The sequence below is a fragment of the Macaca fascicularis genome, chromosome 11, assembly GCF_037993035.2.
Source record: "Macaca fascicularis isolate 582-1 chromosome 11, T2T-MFA8v1.1".
Lineage (NCBI taxonomy): Eukaryota > Metazoa > Chordata > Mammalia > Primates > Cercopithecidae > Macaca > Macaca fascicularis.
The window spans coordinates 87,034,450-87,054,367 of NC_088385.1; the positions used below are offsets into that span (position 1 = coordinate 87,034,450).

At 34.8% G+C, this 19,918-nt stretch overlaps 1 protein-coding gene across 1 annotated transcript in view; it reads left to right on the forward strand.

The window, feature by feature from the left end:
- The window catches only part of OTOGL (otogelin like), a 170,794-nt gene that overhangs the window by 30,390 nt on the left and 120,486 nt on the right, over window positions 1–19,918 (forward strand). Inside the window, exons 11-20 of the mRNA XM_005571630.5 lie at window positions 5,138–5,244; window positions 5,520–5,645; window positions 6,917–7,025; window positions 7,911–7,957; window positions 8,420–8,565; window positions 9,700–9,823; window positions 11,174–11,351; window positions 15,333–15,457; window positions 18,331–18,540; window positions 19,750–19,915. Of these exons, the coding sequence (XP_005571687.3) occupies window positions 5,138–5,244; window positions 5,520–5,645; window positions 6,917–7,025; window positions 7,911–7,957; window positions 8,420–8,565; window positions 9,700–9,823; window positions 11,174–11,351; window positions 15,333–15,457; window positions 18,331–18,540; window positions 19,750–19,915 (1,338 nt within the window). The remainder of the gene's footprint in view (window positions 1–5,137; window positions 5,245–5,519; window positions 5,646–6,916; window positions 7,026–7,910; window positions 7,958–8,419; window positions 8,566–9,699; window positions 9,824–11,173; window positions 11,352–15,332; window positions 15,458–18,330; window positions 18,541–19,749; window positions 19,916–19,918) is intronic.

The window sequence follows — 19,918 nt, forward strand, 5'->3', positions numbered from 1 at the left end:
GTACATACTTTCAGGGTACATGTGATAATTTAATACATTCATGTAATCAAATAAAGGGAATTGAGTATCTGTCACCTTAAATAGTTTTCTTTATGCTAGGAACATTCAAATTATTATCTTCTTGCTATTTTGAAATATACAATTGATTTATGTTAACTATAGCCCCCCCCACTTATCTATCCAACACCAGGTCTTATTTCTTCCTCATGCACATCGTACCCATAACTAATCTCTTTTCATCCCCCACCTCTCTCCAACCCTTCCTGGACTCTGGTAACCACCAATCTACACTCTATCTTCATGAGATTCACTGTTTTAGTTCCCACATATGAGTGATATTTGTCTTTCTGTTTGGCTTATTTCACTTAACATAATGACCCCCAGTTTCATCCATGTTATTGCAAATTACAGAATTTCCTTCTTTTTTATGGCTGAATAATATTCCATTGTGTATATATATATACCACAATGTCTTTATCCATTCATCCTCTGATGGACACAGGTTGATTCCATATTTTGTCTATTGTGAATACTTCTACAATGAACACAGGAGTGCAAATATCTCTTCCATATGTTGATTTCGTTTTTGGGGGGATATATACTCCTTAGTGGATTGCTAGATTATATATGGATGGTAGTTCTAAATGTTTTACATAACCAGCATGAACAAAATACAGTGGCTCTTAAGAATTTTTATGCCATGAATCCCTTTTGGGAGTCTAGAGAAATTTATAGATCCTTTTTAAAAACGGTGTTTGAAATGCACAAAATAAAACACATAAGGTACCAAAGAAAACTAATTCTAATAAAGTAGTTATCAAAATAATAAAAAAAAGAGTTTCTGATATATATGCTTTTAACACAGATTTAACTACTGCAGTTTGACATAGTGATTAGCGTAAACAGTGCTTTGTGAGTCTGCAACAATGGAAAATGAAAATAAAAAAATATGAAAAAAGGACATATGAGACACATGGTGACAAAGTCACAGATATTGCTAAGAACATTGTGATGTGTTACCTATAGGCATAATTGAAGGAAACACTAAGTTTCCATTGGAGATTAGTGGAAATAAGCATGTAATATTTTTTCTACCTAAGGTCACAGATTCCTGCATTCTGTCTCAGGTTACGAACATCTAGGATAGGTGGTCACACAAGCAACAGATTTAATGAGACTCATCATACTGTGTTCATGGATGATAGTTCAATGTAGAACCTACCATAAATTATCCACAATTAAAGTTTTTAAAAATTATTTTTCTTTCAAAACATTACAAGTATATGTGATTACTCATCTTGAACATTCAAGAGTATCTAAAGAAATTTTAATATGTCGGCCGGGTGCAGTGGCCCACGCCTGTAATCCCAGCACTTTGGGAGGCCGAGGCGGGTGGATCACGAGATCAGGAGATCGAGACCATCCTGGCTAACACGGTGAAAGCCCGTCTCTACTAAAAATAGAGAAAATTAGCCGGGCATGGTGGCGGGGCCTGTAGTCTCAGCTACTGGGGAAGCTGAGGCAGGAGAATGGCGTGAACCCGGGAGGTGGAGCTTGCAGTGAGCTGAGATCATGCCACTGCACTCCAGCCTGGGTAACAGAGCAGACTCTGTCTCAACAAAAAAAAAAAAAAAAAAAGAAAAAAAAAAGACATTTTTTAATATGTCTGTATATTTTATGAACCCCAAGAAGTATAAGTGATACATAGAAACTTTTAAAATACAGAACCAGACTAGTTTTTAGTTTAGTAAAACCATTTAAATGACATCTTGAGTAGCTCTTTAAGAGGTTTATAAAAGGTGAGAACAAAGAGGAAATGTTGAGGTAGTATGAAATTGTGTTATTTATAACTACTACTCTTTAATTAAATTGAAATTATTACAAAAATAATAAATATAATATTTCCCAGATACTAAACTAAGCTTATTTGTGACATCTCTTACTTTTGAATAGAGTGCAGTTATACCTAGACTTATATGTGTAGTCTCTCAATTTCAAGGATTCCTGAACTAATGCAGGAGCCTTGAAAGAGCCCCCACTCTGCCTAAAATATTGGCTAATGACCTTAGTATATATTTTTAAAAACTCTGTTCCCTATTTGGTTTCATTTTTAATTTAAGAGCTACGTGCTATAGCTCTTTTTTTTCCTCTCTTTTTTAAGGATGCCTGTAGGTAGGCCATAGTCCTTATTTAGCCATATATATGGAATTAAAAATTGTTCTTATTCCACAGTGTCTCAGTCTCAGACTATTCTCCAATCATCTTTTCAATTGCCTTATCTTTAATATCTTTAGCACCCATTTGTCAAGTAGTCTGAGATAAAATATTGTTTTGTAGGTCCAGGAAAGTCATTCTTCATTTTTTAGTTCGGGATATTGTTTAGCTGCTTCAACAGCTAAAATGACTGTGACTTAAATTAAATAGAATGTTTATATTTCTCTTATATACAAATCCATGCTGGTTAGTGGTCTTGGATTGGCATTGTGGCTCTGCTCCATGAGTTTTCCAGTGACTGAGTGATCTTGTTGCTACATTTTTCCTTTTGTCAAGGGTATTATTTTCAATTTCATGGCCCAAACTGCATCACCACTATCATGTCCACATTTTAGCTCTTAAAAAGGGAGGAAAAAAACCCAAAAGGACTGGCATCTTTTGATCTGGAAGTTTCATGCATGCTTCCACTTTTAACCTTGTGGCCAGAACTTGGATACATGGCCACACCTAGGTGCAAGAGAAGCTGAAAATGTTGTCTTTGGCTGGCAGCCATCTACCTGGCCAAAACTTGGATGTTCTGATACTAAAAAGAAGGGGAAACTGGAGGCAAAGATCGGTCTCTGCCACACCCACTTCATCTGAAATTTCATCATTGAGAAATTAGCATTTTTGTCTTTTGAAATTTTGATAGTTTTTAGACTTTGACTTTTGAAACTTTGATGCTTTCTCCAGGGAAAATAAAAATACTAGGATAGATAAACAACTTGTACTGGCTGAAATCAGCTGACACCTTAAGAGATACCTTTGTGGTAGAGAGACTGGGTTTAGGGGCAAAGCAGGCATGTAATACCAAAGGAAGGATATTATAATTAAGTGGACACTGATAAAGTGGAAGTGGGAAGCTGCTAGAGCCAGCATTTCACTCCCCTCAATATTTCATTCAGGGCCAGACCTATTTACATTCCTTCTTCCATTCTGTAGGAAATGAATGATTCTCTTCATTTCCTGTATTAGGGGACTGCATCCTGAGGGTCCCATACCATGAGAATGAAAACGTGAATTGGTTGAACACAGATTAATTTCCTGCTTCGGTTATGATAGTGTATTGAATTCAATTCAACACACATCTTTTGAGCATCTATTCTGAGCTGAGTATTTTTCCACCCCTTGGAGAAACAGAAAAAATTTAGACATGATCTGTGTCCTAAAAACTCATATTCTAATAGGACAGATAAACAGGTCTCTAAAAATGACACAGTGCCCTAAATGCAAAGTGCTTTGGATGCAGAGGACAGAACTATTAACTTTATCAGAAAGCGCCTACACAGGCTCCATGGAAGAGATAACGTTTGACTTGGAAACTTGCACGATACTCTACCAATCCTTGAATTATGCCCTCCTGTTTCTGCTTCTAAGAATGCCAAACCCAGCAGCAAGGAAATGATTTTAATTTGCCATGCCAAAGCCAATTGATGTGAAAATCAAGATTCTTTAATGCCCATTTTTCTTATTAAAGTTATCATTCAAAATGGAAAAAAAAACCCTTTATTTTCCCCTTAGTAAATTATAATTTCTTTCTTGATAATAATTTCTTTCTTGCCCAATTATTGTGTGTTTTCATGAGGTGTCACATATTAATGTGCCTGTCATGATTCCTAGAATAACGTAGACAACAAATAGTGAGTATTATAGCAATAGTTGCATTGGGTTGGAAAACTAATATTCAGTTCCTTTGCTAGCTTTTAAAACCACCACTAATGTGGGAAAGAATGCACATATTGGAAGGTAAATCATAATTGTAACGTCTTTCCAGGAATTTAGCAATTTTAGCCTATACTGTTTTGAAAAGACTTTTCTTTTTTGTAGGTTTAGAATATTTTCTGAGCCTCTGGAGTTTATATGCTCAGTCCTTTTTTCCTTCTAAAGCTCAGTTAATTGGACTAGATAAGCTGCAGGACTCCCATTACAGTAGCACAGGATAAAGGCAATTCGAGATGGTGGCTTTTACAATAGTGACACTGGAAATGTTAAGCCTCATAAAATGCAACATTCTTAAGGTCATTATCTTCTAAGATATTTAACTATTCAATTTTGAGTTTGGATTGTCTTGAAAACAAGCCCTCTACCTTGGTGTAAATCTGCTTACTTGATAAGCGCCTCGTTAATCTGCTTTGGGAATTTTCAGAGCTCTAATAAGAAATTATTTTGGGGGGAAGCTGCTGAAGTGATTATAAGAAAATAATTAAATATTATTTAGTCTTGGCAGTGTTATAAAAATAATTAGCTTTAGTAATTTAAATTTGAAAGAATTCAAAATCCTCTTTTAAGTCTTAAGTTAAATGCCATTTATTCAATCTTTCAAACAACCCAAATGCCCATCTATGATAGACTGGATAAAGACAATGTGGCACATATACACCATGGAATACTATGCTTTAGATTCTTATTGCAAGGACTGCTGAGGAGCCATTAAAATATTTTTGAGTACTATAGCTTATTGGCATAGGTTTTATTCCAGTATGTGGACAATCAAGAGTATGATCTTTTGGAAACAGCTTTCATATTTATTGTTTTTGTTGTAATAGAATTTTATCTGTTTTAATGGGACTTATTCTAAAAGGCCTGGAATATTGTGTGTGTGAGTGAAAAAATACATACACGGATTATGGGGAAAATGGTATAATTAAAATATAAATCTTTTTCATTATAGTATTCCTTTGACTCAAAAGAAAAGTGACAAAAGTATTAAAATGCTTTGATAAAGATTATTGGTCTTTATTATTGTTATTTTTCTCTTTATTATTATTATTTTTATTATTATTTATGATTATTATGCACTCAGCATTTCTAGGGATCAAGACCTCAAGTATGGTTTCTGTCAATATTTCCTATGTGATTCTGGCTCTGTCTTTTCACTTTTTAGAACTGATGATGATGAAACCTATTGTCGAGCAGCCACTGAGTATGCTAGAGCCTGTTCTCATGCTGGCTACCCTATTCAAGACTGGAGAGATGACTTTCCAGCATGCAGTATGTTTTTTTATTTCCCAAGTGTTGTGTACTTTCGCCAATTTTGGGTTAACCCTAGAACTCAAAACTCACTGTACTACTAAATACTAATGAATTGCAAAGATTTGTTATTGATATATCTATGAACTTGCATACTTTTTGAAACAAGTATGCATTTTTTTGCAATTAAAAGTTATTTTTTGCAAATAGTTTTTTGTAAAAAATAAAATTATAATTTTTAAAAATAAATAGAGGCTAATAAAATTGACTTAAGTTCCCCTGTTTGCACCTTTTAGCTGATAAATGTGATGATAGCTTTGTCCATCGGGACTGTATCAGTTGTTGTCCACCAACCTGCACATTTGAGAAGCAATGTCTTGGGAGCAATCTCCATTGTCTTGATGGATGTTACTGCCCAGATGGTAAGTGCTTCATGAAGAAACCATGTGTGCACTCATGAAAACTAGTACCCAGTGATCTAAGGATCACATCTTCGTTTTTCTGTCCTCTCGCAGGACATTAGACCTATTGCAATTTTCTGTTCTTGTAGAATTTCGTCCTTGAAGTGACGAGGAGGAATGGCTACTTTTCACTAATAAAATGCTCATTACTTTTTAAAGTTCCCAGGAAATTTGGAATCTATAGTCCTGAAGTTACCCATGAGAAATCTTTTGTTCTATCAATAGTTAATGGTATTTAACAATTTATATGACTTCACTTTTTAAAAAAGGAAAGGAAGTTTGAGAGAAAGCCTTTACATTTTTCTAGCACAAGATTTAGTATTGATATAGTTTTAACATTTGAAATGAAAATAACTTAGCAAGTGAGGGAGGTAGGATTTAAAATTAGGAATGAATCTGCTATACTGGTAACTGTTTCTAAACAATGCTGAGGATTTACTCAAACCCTTTTATTTTTACAGATTAAAAAAATAGAATCACAGAGATAAGTGATTTTCCCATTATTCTCATTAACTGAGTGAGGATTACTTGGAACCAGATCTGTTTGGCCTCTGTTCATTGTTCAGTTAGTGCTACTCAAAGTATGGCAGACAAGTCCTAGTTCAAGCTGTTTGTGACCTGTCAATAACAGGATAAGGATAAGGCATTTGCCCCAGAATGTAAACTCAAGCACCAAAATAAAGTCAGTGCTTTCTCCTACAGTCTTACCATGAAAAAGGTCAGCTGAATGAAACAGTATGCTTAGTAACATGGCTGATTTAAGTTCTGGTTCAACCTCCTTTACTTGTTGGAGAGAAGTAACAAACGCATTCCCATGGTCTTGGACATTTGAGGAGCCGTACCTAGCTCTTTATGATTCTGTATGACAGTGTAAATTTTTCTCATCATGGAATGAACAGAAACTAAACTAAAAATGTACTTTCTCCCGCCTTCTCTCCCTTCCTCCCTCAAATGCAAGGAAACACTCTTTCGTTTCCTTTATTCTGTATGGTGAACCTTGAGTTTTTGATGGCAAGTCATGGGATAAGAAAATTGAAAACTACTGAAATAGATCCTTTAAGGTAGCTACTGCCTGAGAGTCAGGTTGTCAGTAATCCCACTGAAAGTAAAGAAATTTGTATTTCCAGCACCACGAGTAGGTGTTCAACAGAAGTTAGTTGAATTTTTATATTCAAGAAATACAATTTTTATTATTTCTTTTGAAATTTTGGTGTGTATTTCTTCTCAAATAGGCCTCATAATGGACAATGGGACTTGCATCTCCTTGGAAAATTGCCCGTGCAGTTTTCATGGATTAGCTTATTCAGTTGGTTCAAAAATTGAACAAGAATGTACTGAATGGTATGTGATCAGCCAATTATTTCTGGGTACTTTGCTAGTTGACAACTTTACCATGAGAGATGTTTAAAGGAATATACTCATTACTAATTAGCTTCCCCAAATTCCAACACAAAACTTGCATTTTATTTAAACTCCTTGGGGGAAGGGAAATCTGTATTTCTTTATATGATGTAATTCTTATCACTTACCTTGGTAATTCTATTAACATCTTATATCCACATGATGAGTCTGTTGCATTTTCTTATTTGTAATCACTAATTTGCACATACTTTTAGAACTTGATGGTGCTTCTGGGCTTCTCTGTTTCATACTGTAAAACATGACTCTCCAGGTCACCAATTTTTGGTCTGTGATTAGAAACATTTAGAATTCCATATTAAATTTGCTAACTAACACTGTTAGCAGACATGAAATCCCTGCAGGACAGTCCTAAAAGGAAACAGAGGTCTAAATGTTGTCAGATGCTTTTCCCTTTAGTGTCAGTGTATATAGCTGAAATGTAATAGGATAACTAACCACGTTCTCAGGTGCTGATTCTGTTTCCATTTTACAGGTACTCTGCTTTTGTCCTCTAAAACTCATACCTTTGTCAGGGTGGAAGGTAGAACTTGTCTGACATAAGAGGAGATCTCTTCTCTCTTTTTAATATCTGTTGATCTTTATCATAGTCAGTGATTTTTAAATATGACACACAAGAGATAATAATTTAGGTGCCAGCCAGCTCAAAATTACCAGTCAATTGAACTTTTGCAGATATGTTTTTTAAGTCAGATTATTCTGAACCTATAAACATGGTATACTTTGGTATATTAATCAATACACTGATGCAAACATTAATACAGTTTCTCTATGCCAATAAATTAACATTTTTATAATTTCTTTTAGTGTGTGTGTTGGTGGAGTTTGGAATTGCACTGAGCATGACTGTCCAGGTAATCTTTTAAAATGTTTTTATAGAGAATGTTTCAAATTTCTTTAAATTGGGGAGAAAGATAGCACTGATCTTTATGAAGACATCTCATATATACCAGGCGCTATAATAATCTGTAAATGCAGTTACTCAGAGGATACATGGAAAATTGAGCAAATGATAGCATTGAGTGGGCAACTTTGGTAAAACTTTATTAAAATAGTGTAAATATTATAAAATCTAAAAAAGTATGTAGAATAAATATCATTTTATAAACATTAAATTAAATGGGTTAATATAATTTAGTCTAGTAAGTTTGTCAAACCAGTAAATTTTAAACAAACACAGTAGGTGTTCAAAGTTTTGATGCATGATTATTTACCCTAAGTTGATCTGCTTTTAAAGTATTAACCTAATCATATCATCCTCCTCCTTCTCCTCCTCTATCTCCACCTCCTTTTCTTTATCTTTGTTTTTTTGGTAGTTCAATGCTCAGTTGTAGGTGATTCTCACTTTACAACTTTTGATGGTCGACATTATTCTTTTATTGGCATGTGCCAATACATCCTCGTGAAAGGAACTGGAAAAGATAAATTCACTATTACTTTACAGAAAGCTCCCTGTGAGCAGGTAAGAACATTTCAAAATGACCAGAGGAATATGGATTCATTGAGTTTTACTTAAACTTCATTTCAGACTAAGAATTGTAACATGAATGGATATAGCTATTTTCTTTAAAACTGAGATGACGTTGATTATTAAGATACATCATTATTCTACATATTAGAAAGAAGCATTGATGATTATTCTATGACATACCATTGGTTATATGACGCATCTTGATCTCAAAGATATTAAGCTGTGAAAACAAGTATACCTTAGACTAAATACTATATATTTAATTGCATTTTCTTTTTAAAAAAGTAGTGTTTGTACGTACAGTTTTTTGAATATTTTATGCATGATTTTACAGTGAATCTAAGTTTTTTATTGACTTCAACCTAGCTATTTTAAAGGGATTATTTTTGACAGTTTTGAACTGGTTTCATAGCATTCTAAACAGATATGATGAATTTCTTAACATATTGGAATATTTATTTATTTAGATCTTTTCTTGAAATAGTAAGCTCATCAATAATTTCTAAATAAAGAAATCCAGGTCTTTCATTCATCTCTCTAAAGCAGGTAGTCAAAATTTTGCCAAAATATTTAAGTTTCTAGTTTTATTCTAATAGAAAATAATTATTTCCAACAAAAATTCTGAACTGCTTTATTTGCTTCTTTTCCAGTTTTATTTTTTCTATGTAATATATTAGAGTCTGAATTAACTTTCTATGTAGAAGTCTAATTCTCTTGGTTCTTTGCTTTACTAACTTTTTATGTCTAATATGCCAGTTGAATGAATTTAGAGAGATACTTTTCATGCCATGGAAAACATAACTATTGGTACTTTACTGAAAGACTTCAATTTAATGTTCTAAGTAAAATGTATGTATACACATGATATATTTAATGTACTATATAAAGTTATATTTTATTAGGAATGGGGCTACATAAAACGGGTTATGTATCAACCACTTTATTACATTACTTATACTCAAGCCTTTTATATATTAGAAATTCTAATTTATATGTATTCTCTTTCTTTTTTGTTCTCTCCTCTCTCTTTCTCCCCTTCTGCCATCTCACTCTCTATCTTCCTATCTCTTTCTATGACTCTATCTCTCTCCCATTCCTTTCATTGATAATTTGATTTTTATGCAGAATCTTGGCTTGGTCTGCCTTCAGTCTATAACTCTGATTCTGGAGGATGATTTTAACAAACAAGTGACCCTTGGTAGGGGAGGACAAATTCTCACTAGTCCTAACCAAGGCTTCAACCTGAATGGTAAGAAGCAATGCTAGTGGTGTACTTTCTTTACATTAAAAAACAAACAAACAAACAAACAAAAAACCAACACACACCAAAAAAATGGGATCTTTTCCCAATGTTAGGCTGACTACCTAATATTTATTGAGTTCCTGTGCGTCACCAGGCCATCAGCTACAGATAGTGATGATAATCATGTTTATGGGACCTAGTGTTTACCTCAAGTGACCTAGACATTGGACGGGAAGAGAGACAAGCAAGCAGCCACTTACAATAAAATGTGATAAACTCAAAGACATACATAAAGACTTTGGGAGTGTAAATGAGGTGCAGCTCACTCAGCCCTGGAGAAGGGTGTACTGAAATGGTCAGGAGTGTTTTCTGAAAGAGGTTATTGTACAATGATTGTCTCATTGAGCATTTAAGGATAAGGAATTGCCGGGTTGAAGGGGATGGGGAAAATGTTTCATGTAGATCAAGGAGGTGTCAATTTTTGCAGCATATTTAGGGAGAACCAGAACTAGATTGGTATTGCTACAGCAGAGACAGGGTAAAGGAGAATGTCTGAATGTAGGTAAGGATGAGAAAGGCGTATGGAGGAGGCATTTTACATTGTGGATTTCTAGGGCATGTCCTGTTCATGCCTGCATTCCAGCATAGCTGTTAACACTCTCACTCTCAAAAATGTCCTGATTTATCTTACAAATCGCTTGCTCACACTACTCAGGTATCAGGCCAGGGAAGTTGAACTTGATATGAATCAAATATGTAATTGTCATTTTTGACCATTTTTATTTACAAAGAGGGCAATCTCATGGTTCAACCGAATAAATGGTGAGTTTTTAAGGAGGTTTTTTTTTTTTTTTTTTTTTTTAATGGTAGATGACTATGACAACAGTGTAGAAGTGACTTTGAGAGTTGCTAGACAGGAAACATGGACAACAGTTAGGACGTTATAAAAGTCATGCAAGGAATGAGGAGGAGGTCATCTAAGGCAGTAATGGTAGAGATGGAGAGAAGAAGACAGATTGAAAAAACATTTAGGACAAAAGCCTGAACTTGGTAATGAATTGGATTTCAAATGTCTAAGGACTGCCTCCTTCCTTGTGAGATGCTTGCAAACTGAAAGTATGTGTTGACCTGAAAAACTATTAAAAATGGCTGCTGAGGGAGAAAAAGAGAGGAATAGAAGGGAAAAAAGGCAGCCATGGGTGGCAAAAATTGGCCCTGAAGCACAGGCAGGAACCGCTAGCCTGCCTCCCCTGCTTCCCTTGTATCCGGGGAGGAGATTCCTGGTGGTGTACCCTAGCATTTCAGAACATCGTCTGTGAATGTCAAAGCTGATTTACATATGTTCTTTTCCTGCAGGTATTGTTGAAATTCAAACTCTGTCATCCTTATTTATACTTCTAAGAACCACATTTGGTTTAAAGATTCTGTTCGCCATAGATGGGGAAAGAATTTATATTCAGCTCACTAGTGCATGGAAAAGAAGAACATTAGGTCTGTGTGGCACTTTTAATGGGAACATAAGGGATGATTTTCTGTAAGTATGATTTCTGCATAGTTAACATAACTTGATGACTGGTCATTTAAAGGATATAAATTCATTAAAAATGTTTACTTAACTAATAATAGCTTAGCTGTCATTATGCCAAGAGATTTACATAGATCATCATATTTAAAATGTATAGCAATCTGTGATTAATATGTTTATTTTATAGATAAGGAAACTAACCAAGGCCTCAAAGTGGCAAATAAATCATTCAAGATCACTTAGCTCACATGCAGTGGAGCTGGGCTTTGGATGTAGGCAGTGTGGCTCAGCTATGCTCACTGCTCCCCACTATTCTCTTTTCTACCCCTATCAACCTTAACATATTTTATTTTTGAGACATTGCTGCCTAAAAACAAACAAACAAATAAACAACAACAAAAATAACAGCTCGATATCATTATGCATTAGTGGTAGTGAATGATACTCTATAAATATTGATAATCATTTGGTAATATTAATACCTCTAAAGCAACATTTTGTTATCTTGCTAGATATTGTGATTGTTAGTGTTTCATTGGAAGAGAAGCAATAACATATATTTGTACCCCTTGTATTAACCAGGTACTTTTCACCTATGTGTGAAAAGAAGCAGTTTATAATTTAGTGTAAATGCTTTGCACACTTGTTATCATGCTAAAAGCACAATGGGAGCAATTTAAGCAGTAGGCCATGGTTCTCATCCTCACGGAGCTTTGTGTTGCAGATCAGGAGAGGATAATAACCTTTAAGAAATATGTGGAATCTAAAATAGTTGAAATCACAGAAGCAAAGTATTATAGAATGGTGTTTGCCAGGGGATAAGGGTCGGGGTGGGAGTATGGGAGGATGCTGGTCAAAGGGTACAAAGTTTCAGCTAGATAGGATGCGTAAGTTTGGGAGATGTTTTGAGATCAATTAATTATATAATGACTATAATTAATGTAACGCGTACTTGAAAATTGCTAAGAGAGTAGGTGTTAAAAGTTCTCATAACAAAAAATAAGAATGTGAGGTGATGGACATGTTCATTAGCTTGATTTAACCATTTCACAATGTATACCTTGGAACATCATGTTGTACTCTGTGAATGTACATAATTTTTTTAGCTATACCTTAATTTTAAAAATAGCTAAAAAATGAATATTTAATGTTAGGCAAGGATCAATCAACTATATATATGTATCAACTATTATATATAAAAATCAGCTATATATATAAATACTGAGGTGATTCTAAAAATTAAGTGTTGGGGTTTGTGATTATGGCTCGAAGAACAATAGAGGGTTCATTTTGGGCTGGGTAGCCAGGGGACATTTCATGGAGAAACTACTCTCCAAATACTGTTTTGTTTCTTTTTTCTTAAATTTAATTTTATTTATTTTATTATTATTTTTTTATTTTACGTTAAGTTCTGAGATACATATACTGAATGTGCAGGTTTGTTACATAGATATACATGGGCCATGGTGGTTTGCTGCACCTATCAACCTGTCATCTAGGTTTTAAGCCCCGCATGCATTAGGTATGTGTCTTAATGCTCTCCCTTCCCTATTCCATACCCACTGACAGGTCCCGGTGTGTGATACTCCCCTCCCTGTGTCCATGTGTACTCATTGTTCAGCTCCCACTTATGAGTAAGAACATGTGATGATTGGTTTTCCGTTCCTGTTATAGTTTCCTGAGGATGATGGTTTCCAGCTTCATCTATGTCCCTGCAAAAGACAAGAACTCATTCCTTTTTATGGCTGCATAGTACCACATTTTTTTTATCCAGTCTATCATTGATGGGCATTTGCATTGGTTCCAAGTCTTCGCTATTGTAAATAGTGCTGCAATAAATAGATGTGCTTTTTAAAAAACACTCTTGCACATACCCTCCTTCCTGCTTGGGTTCTCTCCTGCTCCTCATCTTTCTTGTGACCTCCCATTTATTGTTCACCCCAATTCTGACATTTTTTGCCTCAAAAAGCTGATTCATATCCCACCATACAAAGTTAAATCTGACAATGTGTTATCTATGAAACTTTATTGTTTATCTGTCTCGTTTCTTGTCTTGTTTATCTGTTAGGGCTTTGAGACTAAGAGTCATGTCCTTGGTCATTGTATTCTTAGGAACTAGCATAGAACCTCACATATAGTGGACAGTTAATTGAACTGAGGTAGAATGTTTAGTGGGGCATCATGAAGATAGTCTGGATGGGCAAGGGGAACTGGCATTTAAATTTTTTTAAATTTTAATTTCTTGTATCTTGTCTCCTTGTCTTCCTGTACCTTGTTTTTTAGGTAATTTAGTTTTTTATTTATTTGTAGGTCAAAATATTGATATCTTCACCACATTTGAGAAACAGAAACTACATTAAGTGGCTTGGCTATGTTCAGAAAAGACATTATTCCCGCTTTCTCTTCTTTGTCAGAATGGGTCAGCAGTCAATATTTAAGAGATGGCAGATCTGTCTGCCTCTTTCTAAGGCACCAGTCTCTGCCACGTATAAACATTTAGGTGTGATAAGAGTGCAGGATGATATTTCAGAGTCAGAGATAACTTGTGAACAGTGTTTAGCTTTCCAACTTAAGTAGTTAAAATTCTTTCTTCACAAAGGTTAATGTGAATATGCGGGCACAGTGGAATAGAAAATATTAATTACTTGAAAACGTATTTTGTATGCCTTATTATAGTAAGTCGACTATGGTGAGCTGAAAGGTTATTTTATAAAATGAAAGACAATAAATAGGTCCACATTTTAGCTCCTATTTTTAAAATTTATTGTTTTAAGGTAAACTAAATGAAATCAGAGAGCCAAGCTCCAAGTTCCACCTGGAAACCTTGACTACAAGTATCATCCTGACCTATTTTATTGTCCTTCAGAGGAGCGGAGAGAGAAGGAAGGGGAAAGAATGAGAAGATATAAACTAGCACAAACTATGCAATTACTTTGTCTCAGTGTTCTTAAATAAACAAAACGAGATTTTGTACTAGGGTGTTTGTTGTGGTTCTTTACCGTTATGGGCTAGTTTGATTTTGAGGAATAGGAAAAGGAAAGAAGGACGAAACGGTGGCGACAAGGAAATGGCATGTGTTGCTCCCTTTTTTTTGTCCTCTCTCAGTCACTCTGTTGAGCAACTCCAGTGAAAATAGTTCATCTACAAGGACACTAGAGAAAGCTGAGATAATGCCTACTCTTCCACTTAGCCCTAGTGGAGGAGTTAACACAGTCAGGGTTGTGGTGTGGTCAAAAACTTCCTGCGGGAGATCTAGTTTAACCTGATTCCCTAAGAAGTTTTGACAGTGTCTGGCACATTGTCCAATAGGGGTTGTCACTTAATAAATGTTGGTTGATGAAATAATACATCGGAATGGCTGCTGGGGGTGGAATTGCAGTGTTTGTCTCCTAAACGCTGTTGTAGTTTTGAGATAGATGTTTTTCATTTGGTTTGCCCACTTCATAATGGAATCTTGACATTTCAGATCTCATAATGGAAATTGAAATATTGAACTGGATATATAGACTCTTTATATTTTGAGATATTTGTCTTTACTTTGAAAAGAATTGGGTGAAATACCCACACTAACTTCCCCACGTGCACCCTAAACCACACACACGCTAAAGTTTTGGTTGTGTGAGTGTGTATGGTTTAGTCAGGGAAAACTGGGTTTGAATCGTGGCTTGGATACTTATCAGCTTAGTGTAATTTAATATTTCTCTGAGCTTCTGCTTTGCTTTCTCTGTAAAATGGGGAGAAAAGATATTTTTCTTATAAGATTGAGATGAAGATTAAATAAAATCATGTATGTCTACAATTTGGTACATTGTAAAATGTCAGTAATATGGAGCTTAATACCATTGTACTTTTATTAAACTGGTAGAAAATTTCAAGCTCTAAGATTTCCTTGTACATTATGAAAAATAGTATTCTCTTATTTAAATATCTGAAGGATATGAACAAATAAATGAGAGATACATGAAGGTAAGCATTATCTTTGCTTTCTAGTTCTCCATCAGGCATGATAGAAGGTACACCACAACTTCACGCAAATGCGTGGAGAGTTTCTTCTACCTGTTTTGCACCTGTTCATGTCCCAGTGGTGGACCCCTGTAACATCAATCAACAAAACAGTAAGTTTTGCATGTAAACTTCCTTTCTGCTGTAAACTTAGGGAAAAGTTCTATGTATTACTATAATTTTATAAGATTAGATGGTGAGTTTAAATTCTGATTTTCTTCATTATGGTAAAATCAATGCCATTCCTCATGTTTTTTTTTTTTTTTTTTGCTTAATATTATGCCTTTACATATGTCTTTTCATGTAATCTAGGTTGTTTTTTAAGAACCTGACAAAGACTTTTATTTCCTATTTTTCATTCATAAATTTTCTTATTTTAGGTGTTTAAAAATCCCTTGTTTGCAGATGTGGACTAGCATTTGGAAGTTTTCAGAGTCTTTAAATGCTAAAGAAAAGCCTCTGGGAATCCTCTGAGAATGCTGTGATAGTCCAGGGATGTTCGATGTTAGTTATTACCATCTCATTACAAGTCCCTACTCATAGCATTTATTATGGCTTTATAAGCAGGAAGCCAGTGATCCAAAGAGGCTGGGCCATCGAGTGGGCAACAATTTGAGATGGTCATGCTCCAGAGTTCCACTTTGTAATGACAGGACAACCCACATGCTAAGAATTTTTGACTTCATTTTTTAAAATTAAGCCCCAGCAAACCATGTTAAAGTCTAGTTCACTTTGCAATAAAAAAGATATACATGTATATATTCAGATGGAAGATATACACAAGGCACACACAAATATATAATTGTGAAAAAGTTAATGTACATGCTTAAATATTCTTATAATTTTATTTTTTCCTTTAATCATCTTGGCTAGTTCACTATTCTGATGTAGTTTTAAAAAATGCATTATTCATATTGGTTGAGCATTCATAAGAAGCCAGCAGTTTATGGATTATGTGGTGGTTATTGGGTGGATTCTGTTGATTGCCATATTGTTTTTATTATTAACATGGAATTCTGGTATGCTGGAAAGAGCACTAGATACTTTTGCTCTTTGTGCTAATTTTTTTTTTTAATCTAAGCCAGCTTTTAAACTTGAAGAAGTTTGGTAACCTCTTTGATCATTTTTCTTATCTATAATAACAGGGCTAGACTAGAGTTTTTTAGTTTCATGAATGACTACTTTTAATCTCATTCCCATTTAACAATACCTTCCTCCATTTTGTCCCCAACTTTTAACTAATCTACTCCTCCTCCTTCAGCTACTCTTGTTTGGTTTGTTTCTTTCTTGGATTCCTCCTGGATATTATAGCAACTTTATTTTTTATTTTTTATCAACATGTTAAAGTTGAAGTAGGGTTCAATTGATAAATTCAGTTTCCCAGTGGTCATTTTTTAGTTACCTCCTTTATTATATGCTATTTTGCTCTATTTTCTACCACTTTTCTTCCCATACCCCATGTCTTTTATATATATATGAAACTGAAATATTGAACTGGATATATAGACTATTTATATTTTGAGATATTTGTCTTTACTTTGAAAAGAATCATGTGAACTACCCACACTAACTTCCCCGCATGCACCGTAAGCCATACACATGCTATATACATGCATATATATTTGATATTAGTTTTTTTAGCTTTACTATGAACTGTGATTTTTTAAAAACAATTTCAAATAGGTAAATTCAGGAAGATCCCCAAAGAAAGGAAAATAAATAGACAAAAGTCAATAACTCTGATCTAGATTCTAAAGGATATTTTTTTTTCATGAGGATCTTCTTTAGTTATCCTTAACTTGTCAGTGGAATATACTTTGATCTATAAATTATTAGGCCTTTTTGGTGGATTACTTTGCTCTTTCAGGATCCTTGGCATTAAGAATATATATGTAAACAGTATACCCCTATAGTTTAAGTCATTTGTTTTTATATACATATACATACTGAATGCAAAAATATCATACTTGAGCAATTACCATGTTTTCTTACCAATACTAAAATATGTATACTCAACAAAATAAGTTCAGTATAATTCCTTAGTAGTGAAACAACTGATCTCCAACAGCTTATCTAGTCTGTCAAAGACAATGACAATGAAAAGATTGATTAATTTTATCTGTTAGGAAACTGATGCAAACTAGATCCGATATATCAAGAAACCACAAACCTACCCTCTTTCAGAAAGATGGAATCTGAATTGTTTTGTCAAACTTGGTTACTTCTATAAAGGATTATATACGATAAGTCATTCTCAAGGGAAAAATCAATAGATTTCAAGAAATGATTACAGAGATGTCCTCCCTTTCTCAGGTGATTTTATAGTTATATCTCATGGCCTTTAGCATATACCCCAATCCCCAATTTCTATTCATTATTCACTTATTCATGCATTTATAGATTTATTTATCCAATATTATTGAGCTCCTAATATCTGCCTGGCATGTACACTGTGCATTGTGCAGACATTGAGTTCAATGACTATGTGGCATCTGACACATTACCATCCATTTCAGAGACTCCACTGAAATGAGATCATTCCCAATTCTTCCTAGACAATTGTGTATTACACAGAGTTGCCATAACATCGACAATCTGGAACCACTTTATTTTGTGTGGATGTCTAGAAATAAGCCTCCCAATATGCCCCAATTCTTTATAGTAGGTTTCCTAAGATGATCCTCATGCAATAGGATGGTTGAGGCCACTGCTTCTCTCAACCCTTCAGTTACTCATGCTATTCAGGTACAATACACTATTGTTTTTCCTAAAAGACTGTTGAATATGGATTAAGTGCTGTTACCAATATTATAAAAAAACAGATAAAAACCGTATAAGCTGAAATTGTTCACTCTAGTATTAAAAGTAATATGCACTACAGTATATTTCCGAGAAAGTGAAATGCTTGGATAAATCTGGAACTTGATACTTAGGGGTAAGATCTGAACTGTTAAATAAGATGCTAATGGGGCTCTTTGTCTGTTAGTTGGGTATGCAGCACACTGTGATGTCATCCACCAGGAGCTCTTTGCTCCTTGCCACATCTATATTAGCCCTGGCCTGTACTATCAGCTCTGCCGCCATGATGCATGCAAGTGTGGAAGCTCCTGCCTGTGCAATGCTCTTGCCCACTACGCCTACCTCTGCGGCCAGCATGGTATTCCCATTGATTTCAGAGCTCAGATTTCTTTCTGTGGTGAGTACAACAGCACAGATAAAGACTATCAGATAATACCTTAGAGACCTCTATGTTTGTAATGACTGCTTTTATTTTTTAAATGAAAGGTCGATATTGCATGTAAGTTGTTTGAAATATTCTCATTATGTACAAACATGAAAAGCAAATGAAATACTTAATTTCTTAAGATCAGAGATATGTTGGATAAGACCAATAACTTTTAACTAGTTTTGTATTAAACGAAAGTATTGTAACTATGCTTTGAAATATGCAACAAATAATTTAAAACATTTGAAAAATCCTTATCATGGAAATATCATATCTAAATATTGGAAAGTATGGAAAAGATTATGTAATACAGTGACGCAGTTGACTTGTACTTAAATAGATGTTATGCAACAGGCAATTATTATCAAATTGTCGGGGCTCTAATTTTCACACTATGTTGTCTGCCATTTTCATTCATGGTAGATTGTTTCCTTGTGTGTTTTATAATTTTTTGTATCAGCTAATTTTTACCAGCACCCCTCCACCCCCATTAGAATCTTTTGTGACTTAGGTTTTAGGGGTACCACTCTCTCCACCTCCTCATTCCCTCAGTGGGTTTTTCCAGTTATTCCAGGGGTATCATTGGCTGGTGTTGATGTTCATTGCTCAATTTTGGCTTTCTAAGACAAAAATAATGTAAATATGAAAGTAATGTAAATTCATATACCAAATTTGTTTAGGATATCAGTCTAGGATTTTGATTTCTTAGAGGTAACTTTTTAATCGCAGACCCAGCAGTTAAGAGAAGCTTTTCTATCATCTTTCTATACTATGAGCCAATTTCTTCTAGTCTGGGGGTTGACAAATTACAACCATTGGGTCTCCTGCATTTTTGTGAATAAAAGTTATTGAAATATAGTCATGCCCATTCGTTTGTGTGTTGTCTGTGGCTGCTTCTATACTACAAGGGAGGAGGTGAGTAGCTATGACAGAGACTATATGATCTGCAAAGCTGAAAATATTTCCATTTGGCCCTTTGCAGAAAAAGGTTTCGAACTCCTGCTTTAGTCCTTCATTTTCGCTGAGGATGATGCTCTCTGAGCATCCAAGTTAAGGGTCTCCCAATTCCTTGCCTTGTAATGGGCCAGCTTTCATTTTCTATCACAGACCTCTAAGCAGGCGTAGAATGTTTCTGTGTGCCATGGGAATCTTTCTCAAGCGATGCTCCTTTGTCCTTAGCTGTGGTGTGCCAGAAGGGCATGCTGTACCATCACTGCTCCTCGTTCTGCCTCCGTTCCTGCATTTCTCTCTCTTCTCTGGAGCAATGCAATGATGACTGTGCTGAAGGCTGTAATTGTCCGGAAGGCAAATTCTATGAAGACACTCTTAACTTTTGTGTACCCATGTA